Source organism: Carya illinoinensis, chromosome 7 (assembly GCF_018687715.1).
Source record: "Carya illinoinensis cultivar Pawnee chromosome 7, C.illinoinensisPawnee_v1, whole genome shotgun sequence".
Taxonomy (NCBI): domain Eukaryota; kingdom Viridiplantae; phylum Streptophyta; class Magnoliopsida; order Fagales; family Juglandaceae; genus Carya; species Carya illinoinensis.
The window spans coordinates 26487212-26505066 of record NC_056758.1 but is presented as its reverse complement, the minus strand read 5'-3'; the positions used below and the strand labels follow the sequence as shown (position 1 = coordinate 26505066).

Sequence of the window (17855 nt, the reverse complement as noted above, 5' to 3'; positions counted from 1 at the left end):
TATTTAAAGAGACTCTCCCAAAGGATAACGTAGACCCTCAAAATTTTTATGAAGCGAAGAAATTGAAGCGAGGGTTAGGATTTGATTATAATATCATCCACGTATGTAAGAATGATTGTGTTCTATTTTGGAAGCAATATCCAGAATTTGATTCATGTCTGATGTGTCATGAGTCAAGATGGACATCAGATAAGTGTAATGTACCCCATAAAGTGCTAAGACATTTTCTGTTGATTTCAAGACTTCAGAGATTATTTACTTCCTGGATGACTGCAACAGATATAACTTGGCATTACACAGAAAGAGTTCAAAATGATTAATTCCTCACACATCCTGCAGATTCCTTACAATGGAAGAAATTTGATGACGAGTATCTATGGTTTGTCAGAGAACCTCGCAATGTAGGTCTTGGTTTAGCAATTGATTGCTTTCATCCATTTGGCAACATGAGCACTTCTCATAGCACCTGGCCTGTCATATTAATGCCTTATAATTTGCCACCATGGAAGTGTATGAAGGATCCTTATTTTATGATGACTCTATTGATCCCAGGGTCAAGGTCACCAGGAAATGAAATAGGCATATATTTGCAGTCAATGATGGTAGAGTTGAAAGTGTTGTGAGAACAAGGTGTCAATACATATGATGCGGCCTTGTCGCGTGAATTCAAGATGCATGTTGCAGTATTTTGGACAATAAATGATTCTCAGCATACAGGCACTTGTCTGGGTGGAGCACAAAAGGAAAATGGCTTGTCCTGTTTGTAACAAAGATACATAGTCTCAATGGTTAATGAATGGCCAGAAATTATGTTTCATGAGACACTGTCGATATCTACCTTATGATCATAGATGGCGTTCAAATAGAGTAATGTTTGATGGAAGGGTTGAGCGCAGGTCATCACCACCAGAGTATTCTGGTGGTGATATTCTCACGTAATTGGAAGATGTTCCAAATAACAGATTTGGGAAGAATGCAAGATGTTGAAAGAGGAAAAGACAAGCAATGGAATTGAATTGGACAAAAAAAAGTATTCTTTTTAGTTGCCATACTGGTCTACCTTGACACTGCGTCACAATCTAGATGTTATTCACATTGAAAAAAATATATGTGAGAATATTTTGGGTACCCTGATGTCAATACAAGGGAAGACAAAAGATACAGTCAACTCTCGTAAAGATTTGAAAAAGTTAGGAATAAGATCGGAGTTGCATTTGCAAGATACTGGGTCATCAACTTATATGCTCCTTGGATGCTATATACTTTCAAGTGGTGAGGAAAAAAAAAATCTGTGATTGGTTCATGACAATCAAATTACCCAATGGTTATGCTTCGAACATGTCAAGATGTGTCCGAGCTAATGATTGGAAGATAACTGGTCTCAAAAGTCACGACGGTCATATATTTTTGCAGCGATTGTTGCCAGTTGGTGTGTGCGGAAAGCTTACTCGAGATGTTCGTATAGCTCTCAATAAATTAGGGCGATTTTTCAAGAGTATTTACAATAGAACATTGAAAGTTGATGCCTTATTAAAAATGGAAACTGACATTGCATTGATATTGTGCAAGTTGAAGAGTTTGTACCCGCCTTCATTCTTTGATGTAATGGTTCATTTGGCTGTGCATCTACCTCATGAGGCTTTAGTTGCTGACCCCATTCAGTATAGATGGATGTATCCTATTGAATGATTTTTGGAAAAACTTAAGCGATCTGTGGGAAATAAGACTCATTCGGAAGGATTAATCGCAGAGTCATACATTCATAATGAGTGGCATATATTTTGTTCAATGTATTTTCGTGGGATTGATACTAGATTTACGAGACCGGATTGAATGGTGTGATTGATGTAGAAAAGACACATGAAGAAGAATTTGCCTCGTGGTTTGAACATACGATATTACTAAAAAATATATGCACAATTATTTTAAACTTTATACATTTTGTAAGTGTCACCATATTTATATATGATATTGATATAAGTAGAATAATATTTATTTATGTAGGTTGCATCGAAATATAGTGAATATTCAAGTGAAATCTCACAAGAAATATATGTTTTGGCATGTGGTCCATCTAAGCGAGCTATCCAATATTCAAGATGTTTAGTGCGTGGATATAGATTTCACACAGCAGACAGAGAACGATATAGGAAAACTCAAAATTGTGGGGTCGTAGTCGAAGGAAGCCATGGAGATAATAATATCAATTTTTATGGAATTGTGGAAGATATCATAACTTTAAAGTATGTGGGGGATATATGATCTGGTTATTTAAATATAATTGGTGGGAGGTCTCAAATCCTAGGTTGGGAGTGCGTAAGGATAAATATTTTGTAAGTGTCAATACATCTTGCAAATGGTATGAAGATGATCATTTCATTCTCGCATGCCAAGCAAATCAAGTTTTTTATTTAGATGATCCGAAGTTCGGAAATCAATGGCGGGTAGTCGAGAAGTTTGCACCAAGAAATATACATGATTATATTCCAGAGGCAGACAAACCACATGAAGAAGTTGATAGTCCAGACCATGAAGAAGCATATCAAGAAAATGAATCAAGCATCAATTTATTTGTTGATCTAAGCCAATATGACATAGTCCCATTGCGCAGAGAAGATGTTCAACCTGAAGTAATTGAAGGTGACATGTCGGAAGAACATGAATCAACTGAAGTGTCTACTGAGGACGAGAGCAACTGGTCCACCAAAACTGATACTGAATAATTTTCAAATAGATATTTATGTAGGTATAATTCTTATAAAAATATGAAATGTATCTTGTTCGAATAATAATCTATTATAATTTCAAACAGATATGTCTCCTAAATGCAAAAGAATACGTGAGCCATCCCCACCACTTACTAACTCCCCGTGTGATTCACCTGCCAACAATGATGGGCTAACATCACCAGAACCAGAACCAAAACAAGGTATTTTATCATTGTATATCTTTCAAATAAAATAATTTAATTAAAATATATGCTTTAATTTTTGTATATATGCTGTTGTAAACCAGCGTTGAGTTAGAGGCATTACGAGGGGTGTCTACATAGAGAAAGTAAGGAAAGTAGGTAAAATTAAAGTTGATATACCTGATAATCACACCGGTGGCTTTAGGGATTCGGCAGCTTGGCTTGCTTCTTACGTTGATACACTTACTCACACGTATGCACTGATGGCTACATCCTTCTAGGCTAAAGTTCCCCAAGATGTTAAAGACTACATCAAAAATCATTGCCTGATAATAAGTTACTTTGTATAACATTTTTACTTAAATAAATTTTGAATATATACTAAATTTTTATAATTTTTTGAAGGACGAGTTTGAACTAAATTTTGGCCAGTGAGAGGATCGACTAACAATTGAGGAAATGATGTCGAATGCATTCCAGAGGTACAAAGGTCGATTCCATGCACACTATCAGAAGTTTAGTACTACGACAGAGGTGCGTCAAAATCCATTCCAAGCAATGTCACCAAACAAATGGGAGAAAGTTTGTGATCTGTTTGAAGATTCTGCTTATCAAGTAATTTCGCTGCTATCTTTTTTTTAATAATATATGATAGATGTATTAAACATAAAATTATAATGCTTTTGTTTAGCAACGGAGTACGGTGAACAAAGCAAATAGATCAAATTTAATGATACACCATTATGTAGGCTCTCGATCTTTTCATCGCTTGTAAAAAAAATGGTTAGTTATTTTAGTCCACATTAAATATTAATATATACACTTTTCTGGTTTTAATTCTGATATTGACTTTCATTTTGTAGTAAGAAAAAAGTCCTGCTGACTATGATCTGACCCAATTATATGCTAAAGTACATAAAAATCGTGATGGTGTTTGGAGCAATCCTGAGGCAGAGGCAAATTATCTAAGTTTAAGTTTATTTAATTCCATTGTCTAAAGATATTTTTGTTACCTATACAAATTTAATGTTTTTCTTTTTGTAGGACAATATGATATCTCTTAAAGAAACTGTTACGGATCCATCTGATGAATCATCTGTCAACGATGCTCAAATCTTTTCTCAAGTTCTTGGATCACATTTTGGATATTTGAGGAGTTTAGGACGTTGCGTGAAGCCATCCTCAACATCGTCATCCTCTTCTAAAGCCAGATTGAATGACGACAAGACTAAGAAATTAGAGGAAGCTACACTTGAGATAGAACAATTGAGGTCGAAGGAAAAAGAGTTACTGACCGATGAGATCAAGCAGCAGATTTAGAGGAAAGATTAGAAGAGAGGCTACAATTAAATAACCAAAAAAGTTTTGAACAACTCCAATCAATGATATCCCAAAACTCTATGCCACCATTACCACCACAATCATAATTCATTTAATTTGTTTAATTGCCTTTATTTATGATGTTTGTAAACATTTGAACAATTGATGTATATAGATTACAATTTATATTAGTATGTTCTTTTTAATTAAATTTCATTTTGTTTGATTAATACCGTTCGAAAGGTAAATTACCATTTATGCATACATTCGAACAAAAATAGATTCATTCGAACAAAAAAAAAAAACCCATTCAAACGTATCGGGAAATACAATTCATGCATTCGTTCGAACAATTAAATATTTATTCGAATAACGTTATTTTTCAAAACTCTGTTTGAATAGAAGATTTCTGAAAATAGATTGTCTGCTCGAATAGTTAATATTTTTCTTCAAACAAAAGTCACTTAAAAATGTGTTGGTTTGAACGACCTTGATTAGATATGTGGTTATTGGTTCGAATTAACATTTCATGTTGTTCGAACAAAATTTTAAGTTCGAACAGAAATTTTTTCGTTCAAACTTGATTCTGAGACGACATTTTTTTGTCTAAAAAAAAAATTTGTTCTAACAAATTCAATTGACCCCGCCCAATTTCATCCCTAAAAGTACTTTTTTGAGATGAAAATCAATTTTTGTCTATGAAAAGTTTCTAAGACGGTCTTTCTGAGACAAAAATTTTTCATCTCCTAAAAGACTTCTAAGGATGAAATTTGGATGTTTTGAGACAAAATTTGTTTGTCTTAAAAGACCAATTCTCTTGTAGTGAGTTCTAAACGTAAAGAGTATTGCGTCTGTAAGCCCTTTTCCTTCCCACCTTTCTTCTACCTCTGCAAATTTCTCCTCCTCCTCTTCCTCATAACTGTAGTGAGGAGCTCAAGCTAGAATTTTATTTTCGGTGCCGAATTCATCAAGACAATATTAATGCTACCGACTATATATAAAGCATGAGATTACTCCAGAAATGCTGAATCATCGATCAAAATGATGCGATATTTCTTCTATAAATAGGCACATATCGAAGCACACAACTCACACAAGTTTCTCGCTTCTCATTTTATGTTCTCGGTTTGGATCTCTCTCTCATTCTTCACATCCTAGCTAGTAAGCCCAGCCCCATTAGCCAATTCTTTGTTACTAAATATTCATGTTGGTTTGTTTGGATGTTTTAATTATAATACAAGTACCTTATTTTTTAGATAACATGTTTCGGTTATTACAAACACTGAGTGATCTGGGTTGTATGGGGTTCTAGCAATAATTTTAGTAAGATGTCGCTTTGCATTTTATTTTGATCCTTTTTAAGTTTTATTTTTGAACTCGAATGACTTGATTTTAATGGACATTATTTTCTATGACGAAGATTTTAGCTTCATTGCACACTTATTTGGAATTTGAATAAGCTAAATAAAATTTTTCATTTTTATCTTCATTCAGCAATATAACAGCATATATACTAGGCTTTTGCTGGAAAATTTGAAATAGCATATATTTTATAATGTTCCAATGGAAGGTTCAAACCACACAGCTTATATTTTAAAATAACTAATCAATGATACAATTGGAACCTTATTAGAATTTTATAAAAAGCAAGAATTTTTCATTTCCATGTAATGTGGGATCTCATATGTACACCACCTATACCCTTCTCCTTTTCATATAGAGTATCACATATATGGGCTTTAGGCAGGATAAAATTTTTTTTCTTTTTTTTATATAGGAAATCTGAAACTTTCATTAATAAAGAGAGGTTATAGACATTTATCACTTCAAACAGCCTGAGAAATAAAGTCTGGGAAACACTCATTCCACATTGAGATACTCTTAACAGTCCAAGCATATCGGGCAAGAATATGAGCCACCCAATTACCTTATTAAGAACTCTCATTTTCCACACGGCTTTCCACAAGGAATGTTGTTGCCTATCATTAGAGCACTCTCCTCTACAGCCCTGAAGTTGTAACTTAAAAAATCTGTAGCAGCTTTTCACACTAAATTTTTCACTCCTTTCTTGGGACCAAATCATCTTGTCTAGTTGCTCATTTGGATAGATCATAACTTTTAAAATATCTATAACCAAGCTTGGATTGAAAAGAGCTCAAAGCTGATTTAAGTTCCAATCTTTAGTAACTGGATCAATTAAGCTGTCAACAGAAGCTTCTCTAAACTCATCAGAAATTAAAATGGCTTCCTTCATCAAAGGCTGGATAGAGTTTAGTCTTGAAGATGTTATCTTCAATTGGATGTTCATCTCGAATTTAATTATTTGTTTTAATTTTCAATTATTATACTGATTTATATGCATTGATGTATGAATGCACTTAGCCTCAAGTAAGATTGGATACATATCATATAATAATGATAGCCTTACCACTATTCTACAACTCTTCTACCACTTTTTTTAATTTTTTTAAAATTTTTCTTTTACTTAATGATTAAGAAAGTGACTATCAATAAAATTGTATATTTTTTAAATTTTTTCTTAATGATTAAATATATTAAAAAAATATTTAAAAGAAAATAAAGAAAAAACAAATACACAACAAGTGATAAAGTGATGGTAAAAGAGTGATAAGTCTATCATTACCCCATACAATATACACGTCAAAATAATGAAGTATAATGTTTATATCACAAAGAAGTGACCGGGGTAAATGTAATGGTATATGTGTAGCGTTGAATGTCTTAGTAGCAGTATTATGGTTATCATTTATATATATATATATATATATATATTCAAAGTGTATCAATTGTGGCCATTGTTGAAGGACCCAACTTTGAGTTGACAACAAAAATGACAGTGTATCCTTTTATTATGGTTATCATTTTTTTATATTCTTAGCCACAATGAAGTTGGAGATCAAAATATTTAACTTTCTGGTTGTATATTATATTTTGGGTTCTATGGTTAAGTATTACGATGTTTTGCGTAGTGTTTTAATTAAGTTACTTTAATTAAAGTGCTAATTGTTTGTAACCACGATTTTTCTCAGTCACAGGTGAAGGCAATCAATAAAATTGGGGTATTATTCTCTTCTTAAAAAAAAAAATTTTTTAAAAAGTACTGATTGTTTGTAGATTTCTCAAATATATGTAAATAGTTTTAGAAAAAAGAGTTTTTACTTGAAGATGTTTAGAAATTTTTGTAAATGGTGTGCATCATTATGTAGCTTCTGAGTGATACTCCTGTCATTGTCAAGTGGTAATAATTGGAGTATCCAAGTAAGTGTGTTTAATTAATCTAATATCTTTATTAATTTTATTAAGCATGCATGAAATGTTATTTTTTAGAAAATTTATTTTGTATTGCATAATAATTTTAGATCTCAAAGCAAATTAGTATTTCATGAAATGTGTGACTTGAGCCTTTATTGCTTATCAAACATATTTTCATATATTGTCGTGGCATATTCATAGAAGATTTTTAAAAAGATTTCATGTCATTTATGGTATGGTTACATTTACATGAAAACCATGCACTTGAGTTTAATAGAATTTATCTCAAGATATCGTAAATAATGTTGATAAGTTTTAGTATAGTATTGTACCATTACAATATTATATTTGAGAGGATAACTACACCAAACATCTTGGAGAATGTGTAGACCCGCTCAATAAGAAATGTATGAGAATGATAACTACACTGAAGGACACTGAGAATATGTAGACCCTAAACAAAGAAGTAAATGAGAATGATACATACACTGATGAATATTGAGAAGGTGTAGACTCCAAATAGAGAGAAGTTTATGAGAATGGTAACTACTTTTAGAAATGGTAGTTCCCATTGAAGGAATTTATAGAAGTGTTTCTTTACATGGTACAAGATTTCCAATTATGTTAAATACTATGAGTTCATTTATTGTTTTTGTTCTCAGTTTATTATTGATTTAATAATTAAGGCTCATATACTATTGTGAGGACCATGCCGGTGTAAGGGGACAAACCACTTTCTAAGGGCAAGTGGAAGGCAAAGAAGAGAGTCTTTCTTTGGAAGATGAAGACAAGGCAACAATGACCCACAAATTGCAGCTAGTCCAATAGGGCGAGCAACACTATGTGGAAGGCTGGGCTGGCACATCCCAGCACAGGGTGTACCAAAGTACCTTGCACCCTATGTTGAGCGAGCACAAGGTATTGAAGAGGCTGCTAGTTCTGGAAAAGGTGACAACCATACGAAGGCGAGAAAGGATAGTGCAGAGGGCAAGTAACGAGCATCAGGCAAGCAAAAACCAAGGACAAGGCCCATACAAATGTAAGGGCTTTCCAAGATAATGCAAAAATTCTCAATAGGCGGCAATGTCATACGCATAGGTCCATACTCCACCTGAAAGGTCACATATGGAGTGAGTCTGCAAAAAGAAAGTTACGACTCTACAAGCCATATAATTTGAACCTAGAGGTATGGTCTAATGCTACATGCAAGACCCTTATTTTGGGAAGGACTACAGACTAGGATAAAGATAAGTCGCAAAAACATGCATGCCTTGTCCCATCAGTCTATCTCTATCATCCTGTAGAGGGACGGCTGAGACTAAAAGGCTCCTATTCAAGCATGCCTGAAGTTAGAACTACGTCAAAAAGATACATAACTGCCCCACCCTATAGAAAGGATTGAACAAAGGACAAAATCTCACTTTTGAGATTGTAAGCATTTGAGTCCAAGAGTCAGGGTCTTCAAAGTAAAGAAAGTAGCTTCAAAGAGAGTACTGGGAACGTGGGATAAATGTTGTGGGTATGTTGTGAAATTTAGTAGTGCATATTCTGTAACTTTCTTCTTTCTTCTTAGGAAAATAATATACCTCTTCTTTATTACGTTCATGGATTATCTTTACTTCGGGATTGTAAGATGATGAGTTTAAATGGTTCGGACTAATGATGCTTTGGATTTTCAGGTGCGTTTGTCTTTTCATATGTCAATCATCATGGACAGGTTGAGGAGTCCATGTGCCATTCCTACGACACATTGCCACGAGTTTCATATGAAGGAGAAAGGGTTCTCATGATGGTTTGGAGGGAACGTTTTCGTATTGACCTCACTTGATAGATTGGTTGAGAGATTCCCCGGTGTATCCTGTATTGTGTCTTCGAGTCAGTTGGTTGGGTAGAATGTGTCCCCAGGCCAATCCAGTATATTTCGATCTAAGTGTGAGGGATGATTTGAAATAGGCGAGTCAGCTTGCACGTTGGTCTGGTAGGAGCGAGCTCCCGTGTCGAATGATGAAGTGATTCCCTGTGAGGTATGTATAATGAGATACAATGAGTTTTATCTACTTCAGAAGGGGGTAGTTCCCTCGCCTCAAATATAAATATGTATACTTGAATCTTGTACAAAGGGTAATTCCTCGTCGTGTTTATATGCTTGTGTTTTATTCAGGGTGTGGTTCCTTGTATAACTATGGATGCATGTGTTTCTGCCCTGAGAGTTATTCCTTGTCATGCATAAATATGTGTTCACACATAGTTGTTTTGTCATTACATCTTCACATGCATTTCTCTCATTATTAGTTTTATCATAGCTGTTTAACTTACCTAGTGTTTTGTTCATTGGAATCGTAGACTTTGATGCAAAAGTAACCTCAAGAGAGATTTCCTAGGAAGAAGGACCAACCCATCCTAGTAATAATAATGGAGGCCTGTCTACATTAATAGTTGTTTGTATTATGGGAGATGTGCTATTTAGTTAGGTGAAAAATCATGTTTGGTCTGTCATACTTGGATGTAAGAGATAAACAGATGGTATTGTTTAATATTATTTCAGCTGTGATAGTGACATGGATATTTGTGTTAATAAATGAACATATTTTTGGTTTGGACCTCTAGTATAAATAGTTTTTAGTCTCCGACTAAACCTTTACTTATTTTGCTATGATATACATACATACATATATATATGTGTGTGTGTGTGTATTTATTTTATTTACACATACACTTCCTTGTGAAAACTCCATGCCTATTTTCAATCAAATCTAGGGTGTTGCCAATTTGCTAGTACTCTTGGCACCATGCACGGATCCTAGCTAGATCCTTTGCCTAGGTAAAGGGTGTGACAATTATACCCAATTTAATCAATCATACTTACCAAGTCATGGACTTACCTTCCACATGTAAAATTTCTTATTTTACATATATTAAAGGGGAACATGCCAATAAGAGGCATAGAGGGCACATGGAAGGGTGAAAAGGAGAGCAGTGAAATAAGTGTCATCTATAGATTAGTTAAAGTTTTATTTGAAATTTTATGAAAGAACCATTTAAGTTGGTTTGATGGTGTGTACTCAATTTATTATATAAAAAAGTTTTTAGTTCATTTTCCCTTTATTATTATTTAAGTTATCATTGTGATGTCAATAGATTCACCCCATTGTTTAGAAAAATTGTGGTGTGACAGTAGTTGAGTACTACATGCCTTATGTCACTTTCACCCTTTCTATATCTGAATAAACCTCATTTGGATTTATCTATACCTTGTCATATCTCTTACTTTTATTATTGCTAATGGACTTCTAATGGGCTAGACCTAGTTCATCTATATCTAACAATGCTTGCAATTTTTAAGGTTGATTTGTCCAATAAGAAAGTCTTGAAAACCTTCAAGCTGACAATGACAGAAATAGTCTATGAAAACTACAGAGAACTAAATTCTAGGAATTTGTACCTAGTTTTCGTTTGCCATATAATGCAATGATAAACTCCCAAGGCGGACCTTGAGGAGACATGTAAGTCCTCATAACGGCCTTTGAGGATGGGCCTTTAGGACGTTTGTTTGGGTGGGCGTATATATGATAACTAAGTGTACTAATGCTCATGTTAGATTGTTTATCATTATCGAAGATCTCATATTTCGTTCTTGGTGATTGTTATATTTTTCATTGGTACTAGCGGATTTCTTGCCCACTTAAGGTGACTTCACATTGGTGGTGTCATTTTGGTGTTAAAGTTTGAGTTTGTTGGTTATAAGCCTTACTAAGTGTTCAAGGAGCTTGTCTAACCCTAGGGTCCATCTTAGGTAGTTGTCGAGCCCATTGACTCGTTCTTGAATGCAGCTCACATAAGATAATTTTGAAGCTCAAAAGCCGGTTCCTAGAGGAGACCCGTTGGCTGTGGTTATGGTGAGAGAGGTAGTCTTGGTCATATGCTAGTGCACTGATACTTCTCACTTAGGCAACAAAAGGCTGGCTCAACAGCATACGGTTGCTCAGGTCGTGCTAGCCTTGATCACTGAAACACGATTGCCAAGTTCATGTTAGCCTTGATCTCTATTGTTCTGAGAAGTTTTTACCAAAAACTAAGATGATTAGTTTACATAATTCAAACCACAAGTTTAAGACTTGAGACCTATGCGAAGTGGCCTAATGACTCTCGATTTCTTGGTTGTTCAAATGTGGCTAAGAGACGACTTCTTGTTGTAGTTCTTCATTCTCTCACTTCTTTTGCTGGAGTGCAACGAAAGCTTAAGGCGCCCCAGCAATATTTGAAGGGTGGCTCTACCTTGGTAATAATGAAGACCTGGCATGCTCAAGCAAGTACTCTACGGCAGTATGTTCCAATAAAGATAAGGAGCTTAGGTGCCCATGCGGGGCAACCCTGCAACTGATGCTCCAAGTCAGGTAGCCATGGTGGTTGCTCAGGGGTGAGCTTCACTACTCGCCCTTGACATGCGTGGCTGGCTAGGTGGAGTTTTGCCGCTTGTGATGTGAGCCGGTTGTGTTCATTTCTTTGCTCATAGTTAGCTGTGCTTCTTACTCGGGAGCGAGATTCTTTGCTCATCCTCAATGCTCAATTCATGGTGATTGCCCGCCTCATGTATAGTGGTGGGAGTAATGGGCTCGCCAGGCTTGTTGCACAAGGGCGAGTTTGGTGCGATTAAGCTTCCCTACTCGCTTACATCACCACGGAGGTTGCTTGCTCGCCCTTGACATGCATGGCTAGGTAAGTGGTGCCTTGCTCGCCTATAATGCGAGACGTCTATGTCTACTAGACTTGTTTCCCGATGTTGTGCCTCGTTCCTTGCTCGAGATTCTGAGCACTGGGGGGCTAAGTGCTTGCCAGGCGTGTGAGTTAGGGTGAGCTTTATTGCTCCCCCCCAAACCCACCCCTTTATGTTCCTTGCAAGGGAAAGGCTTGGTGCTTGCCTTTTTGGCATTTGCCAATCCATGTGCAAGTGAGCTAAGTGTCCGCCTTTCTCATCCCTCAAGCAAGCTTCATTGCTTACCCTTAAGCCATGCTTATTACTTAGGAGAGAGTCATTGCACACCCTTAAGCCATGGTTAAAGCTCATGGCAAGCTTCATTGCTTACCCTTGATACTCAGCTCGTGGGGCAAATTGCCCACCTTGCTCGTGAGGTCTACAAAACAACACGGGAGTGCTCGCTAGGTGTGTTTGGTGGGGCAATCTTCATTGCTCGCCATGATATGGGAAGGTTGAGTGCCTGCAATGCTCGTTGCCCAAAACGAACTTCATTGTTCTTTCCCTAGCTCTGGCAGGCTAGGTGCCCGCCATTCTTGCGACTCAGGGTAAGCTACAATGCTCGCACTTTATTTTCCTTGCTTGGGCAGTGCTCAATACCTGGCATGGGCAGATAAGAGCTAGCCTAGCTTGTTGCTTCATGCCATGGGATGAGCTGCATAGTCGCCCTTGACCTTTCTTGCTCAAGTTCAGCGCAATGCTCACCCCACTTGTCGCTCGGGATAAGTTCAATGCTCAGCTTTGTACGCTGTGTGTGTTGACGTGTAGTGCATGTGCGTCCAACTAATGCACTGGAGAAGCTAGGACCAGCACAATCCTCAATGGTGTAGGGCAATGGTCCCACAACCATGTGCATTCCCATACTCTATGCATGGGCGCATGTTGCATGACCCCCTATCGCATATCGTGCAATACTCTTTTTCTTTTATTTACCAACAATCCTAACTAAATTAAAACCCACATGAACGATGCAGAGAAATGACGGGGAGACATATATGCTTTTTTGAGGCAATCTTGTGAGCCACACAACCCTTTTATTTGGAAAGTGATAAATCTCAATCCCAGACAACGCCAAACTGTTGATGCATTATTCTAGCATGGCCAAAGCCTATAATTACAATTGAATGGCCCACGATGATGGTTTAGATGTTGATATGGTTGTCGATGCTCATACCTGAAATAAATGATAAATAAAACTTATAAATTTTAATTAAAGAAAGAAAGACTAGACACAAAAATTTACGTAATTTAAAATAAAAATTTATATCTACTCATTATTTGGAGGCAAAATCAGTTATATTTGATGATTTTACCGTCTTTCATAGCTTTCAATACAATAGAAGAAATAGAGTTTAAGGAATGTTGAAAAAGACACCTTGGCTGTAGAAATCTAGAGGGGGGAGCCAATAGTGTGGCTTGATTTGTAGAAATCCCCTCATTTTATAAAGATCTCTTTCCTTCTTGGGGTAGTTGAGTCCTACTAACCTTATATCACTTCTACATTTTTGTGTCTGAGCCAACGTTTTTTGACTTTATCTCTTTTTTATTTTTTTTATTCATTTTATTATTAAGAATAGGTTTTCAATGGGCTGGATCTAGTTCATTTCATATCCAATAAATCTTTTATTATAATAAAATATTTGTATAAATATAGTATAGATTATTATATGCAATAATAAAATGAATATTAAATTCAATATAAAAATTATTAATATGTACATTCCTCAATCTAAAGATATATATCGCACATTTATGATAATGAGAAATGCTATTTTGCCTACTTACTTTGACATCTCATTTTGACACTTCGTGTATTATAATTTTTTTTTATTTAATGATGAAGGAAGTAATTATAATTAGTGTATTAATATTTTTTTTATATTTTTAAAAAATGTTTTAAGATGATAAAAATAATATGAATAAAAAAATTGAAAAAAAAAATTAAAAGATATTGATTTTTGCTAACAAAGAGCGGCAGAGTACGTAGCACCGCTGTTATGATAACGAGAAAATCTAATGCGTCCAGGATACGAGAAAAAGCAAATCAAATAAACAAGAGGCTCAAGGCGACACTAGGGAACGAAGAAAAGTCATATTTTTAGACTTTTCAAAGATAGGCTAATCTTGAGCATTGAGAAATCGGGACTCCTTAAGCTTTAAGAAATTCATTTAAAAAAAAGGCTTTGGCTAAATTTTTATTTTTGGTAAATTTATATATATATATATATTTAGGGTGTGTAAGACTCGTAATTTTTTTTTTTAAAAAAATAGATTTATCATTAAAAAAAATAAGTTTTTGTATTTATCTCAAAATTATCCAATTAAAAAATATATATCAGATTTGCTCAAAACAACACTGTACAAACCATTTCCTTTAATCGATATATATATATATATACACTTGTAATTTCTTATATTTAAATAAAAATAAGTTATAATAAAATATGTGAGATCCCACGCACTAATATAATTTAATCAAATATCGTTGAATTCAATCGGATAATCAGAGTTGTGTAAATTTAGGTGCACGCCATAGTTACGTGACAGAGGAGCCAAGTAGTCCAGTCCTGCTAGCTGTTGCAGGCCACCTCGCTGGTCAATAAAATTGCTCGTGATCTTTGACTTTGATCATAATAATCTTGTTTAATAAAAATATTTCATTTTATTTTATTTTATTAGTTTAATTTTTTATTTTCTTATATAAAATATAATAAATAATTTAATTTTTAAAATTTTTAAAATAATAATAATATTAAAAAATAATATTTTATTCAACTTTTAATTTTCATCTCACCTCAATTTATTATCCAAACTACACTTTATAATTTTGTTATTCATTTTATATCCCACAAATCACACATTAAATATTTTTTTATTTTTTTAATTTAATTAAATTCTTCTACTCATTATTCTTAGATCACATATTTAACAAAATAAAAAAATAAAAAAAATAATATATAAGATATAAAAATAATTAATAGAATTTTTCTTCTAACTCTTTGGCTGACGCATGCATCAGAGTACTCTTTAACTAGAAAATTAATACTGACGAGGCCGTTGAATAAACAATTGGAATATATATTGTTAACAAACGTAATAGTTGCACCTTCTTATCTATTTTTACTTAGAGGGAGAGAGAGAGATCTTTTGTACTACAATCTAGAATAACTTGATCATTATTCATGATTAAAACAATTACGAAGCAGCCTTGACAAGTAATTAAATTTAATTAATAATGGGAAAATAGTAATAATTGATTTTATAAATAAATAAAGCACGCCATATCCTTATCTCATCTTTGGTATCAAAATTCCATATATTAAGTCGAATGATTTTGAGATTGGATTTCAGTACCGAATACCAGAAAAATAAAAAGATATATATATATATATATGTTTGCAGTTTGCTCAAAGTCAATGTTGGAAAGGCCGACTTCTAGATTAATAATTAAGCGCCAAAAGCTAATTAATTAAGCAGCCCCCTTTGACCTTAGCTTTGCTAGTTGGCAATATATGGCCTTATCCCAAAGCTCCAAGACATGCACAACTACTTTAAACAAGCCGCCACGTAGAAGCTAGCTTAGTGACGTACAGTACCTAAGGTACGACTATAAATGGAGGTTGCCTTCATAGATCTCTTTCAAACAACTTGAACATGGCCTCCTCTCTCCGATTCCCTCTCTCCTCTTCCCTCCTAATATTATTTGTCATTGTTCCCATTTGTCATGCACAGCAGTCTTTCCGGCCTAAAGCTCTCGTGATTCCCGTCTCTAAAGACGCTGCCACTCTCCAATACGTCACCCGCATTAACCAAAGAACCCCGCTTGTTCCCTTAAGCCTAGTGCTTGATCTTGGCGGCCAATTTTTGTGGGTGGATTGTGAGCAGAATTATGTGTCCTCGACTTACCGTCCTGCCCGCTGCAACTCAGCCCAATGCTCGCTAGCTAGAGCCAGTGGCTGTGGGGATTGCTTTTCAGCCCCAAGGCCAGGGTGCAACAACAACACATGCGGTGTCACGCCTGACAACACCGTCACACGCACCGCCACTAGCGGTGAGGTAGCCGAAGATGCTCTGTCGGTCCAATCCACCGATGGGTCAAACCCAGGCAGAACCGTTAGGGTGTCCAAGTTCCTTTTCTCATGCGCACCGACTTTCCTCTTGGAGGGTCTTGCTACTGGGGTTTCAGGCATGGCTGGTCTTGGCCGGACTAAGATTGCATTTCCTTCGCAATTTGCTTCTGCCTTTAGCTTCCACAGGAAATTCGCAATCTGCTTGTCATCTTCAACCACATCAAATGGAGTCGTGTTCTTCGGAGATGGTCCTTACGTACTGCTTCCTAACATCGATGCCTCCGAGTCCCTCGCTTACACGCCGCTCTTCATTAACCCAGTAAGCACAGCCTCAGCCTATGCACAAGGAGAGCCCTCGGCGGAGTATTTCATTGGAGTAAAATCTATAAGAATCAGCGAAAAGGTTGTAGCAGTAAACGCGACTCTGCTCTCCATTGACAGTGAAGGTTTTGGAGGGACTAAGATTAGCACCGTCAACCCCTACACAGTCTTGGAGAGTTCTATCTTCAATGCAGTGACGAAGGCTTTCATCGCCGAGGCAGCTGCCAGGAACATCTCGAGGGTGGCTTCTGTGGCACCATTCGACGTGTGTTTCAGCTCGAAGAACGTGCTTAGCACACGTCTGGGGCCGTCTGTACCGACTATTTATCTTGTTTTGCAGAACAAGAATGTTTTATGGAGCATATTTGGTGCCAACTCGATGGTGTATATTAGCGATCAGGATGTGCTGTGCCTTGGATTTGTTAATGGAGGCGAGAACCCCAGGACTTCGATTGTTATTGGAGGGTATCAGTTAGAGAACAATCTTTTGCAGTTTGATTTGGCAACGTCGAGGCTAGGGTTCAGCTCTACCCTGCTGGGCAGGCGAACTACATGCTCAAACTTCAACTTCACTTCCAACCCCTAGATCAGGGTCTTCCCTATATATATCGACATCATGGAATTATTTTCTGTAATTCTATGATGTGTTTGCATCTATGTGTTTACAAGAGTGAATAATTGGCCATATTTAGTTTACTCAAGGTGGCCCATAAATATGTTTTACTTATAGGATTTGTTGAATAATAAAATGTAATACTAATGACTCAATATATAAAAATCTGGTCTTCAAGATCTTGATAGAACAATTTTACTCGCGTCAATTAAAATAATGCAATTTAAGTTATTTTATATATCAACCAAATAATTAATTAAAAAAAGCAAATGAAGTCACGACAGATGATATATTGATTAATAATGACAAAATTCAAAGATCACGATTGACATTCCCCATCTGTGACTACCATATATGCATGCATCGTCAAAAGAACATGAAACCAAGTAATAAATAGATAGTGGATATGGTTTTTTGAACCTGCCTTTATGAACATCAAACCAAATTAATTAACATGATTGTGGATCAAAAGAATATTAATGGTTACGAAAATGCTAGTATGTCATATAAGCTTGTCTCTGCATTTTGACTGTTCATGTATTTAAATTTATTATTATTATTTTTACTTAATATTTTTAGTGTATTGATATATTT

At 35.5% G+C, this 17855-nt stretch overlaps 1 protein-coding gene across 1 annotated transcript; it reads left to right on the top strand.

Moving 5' to 3' along the window:
• The first annotated feature begins 15887 nt into the window (after positions 1-15887).
• Positions 15888-17454, top strand: LOC122314782 (probable aspartic proteinase GIP2). Its single transcript, XM_043130366.1, has one exon. It carries the CDS (start codon positions 15912-15914, stop codon positions 17232-17234), a length of 1323 nt encoding a protein of 440 aa, XP_042986300.1. The 5' UTR covers positions 15888-15911; the 3' UTR covers positions 17235-17454.
• The last annotated feature ends 401 nt before the right edge of the window (positions 17455-17855 follow it).

Excerpts from the sequence above, each read along its gene's own strand:
- LOC122314782 (XM_043130366.1), top strand. The coding sequence starts at position 15,912 with ATGGCCTCCTCTCTCCGATTCCCTCTCTCCTCTTCCCTCCTAATATTA.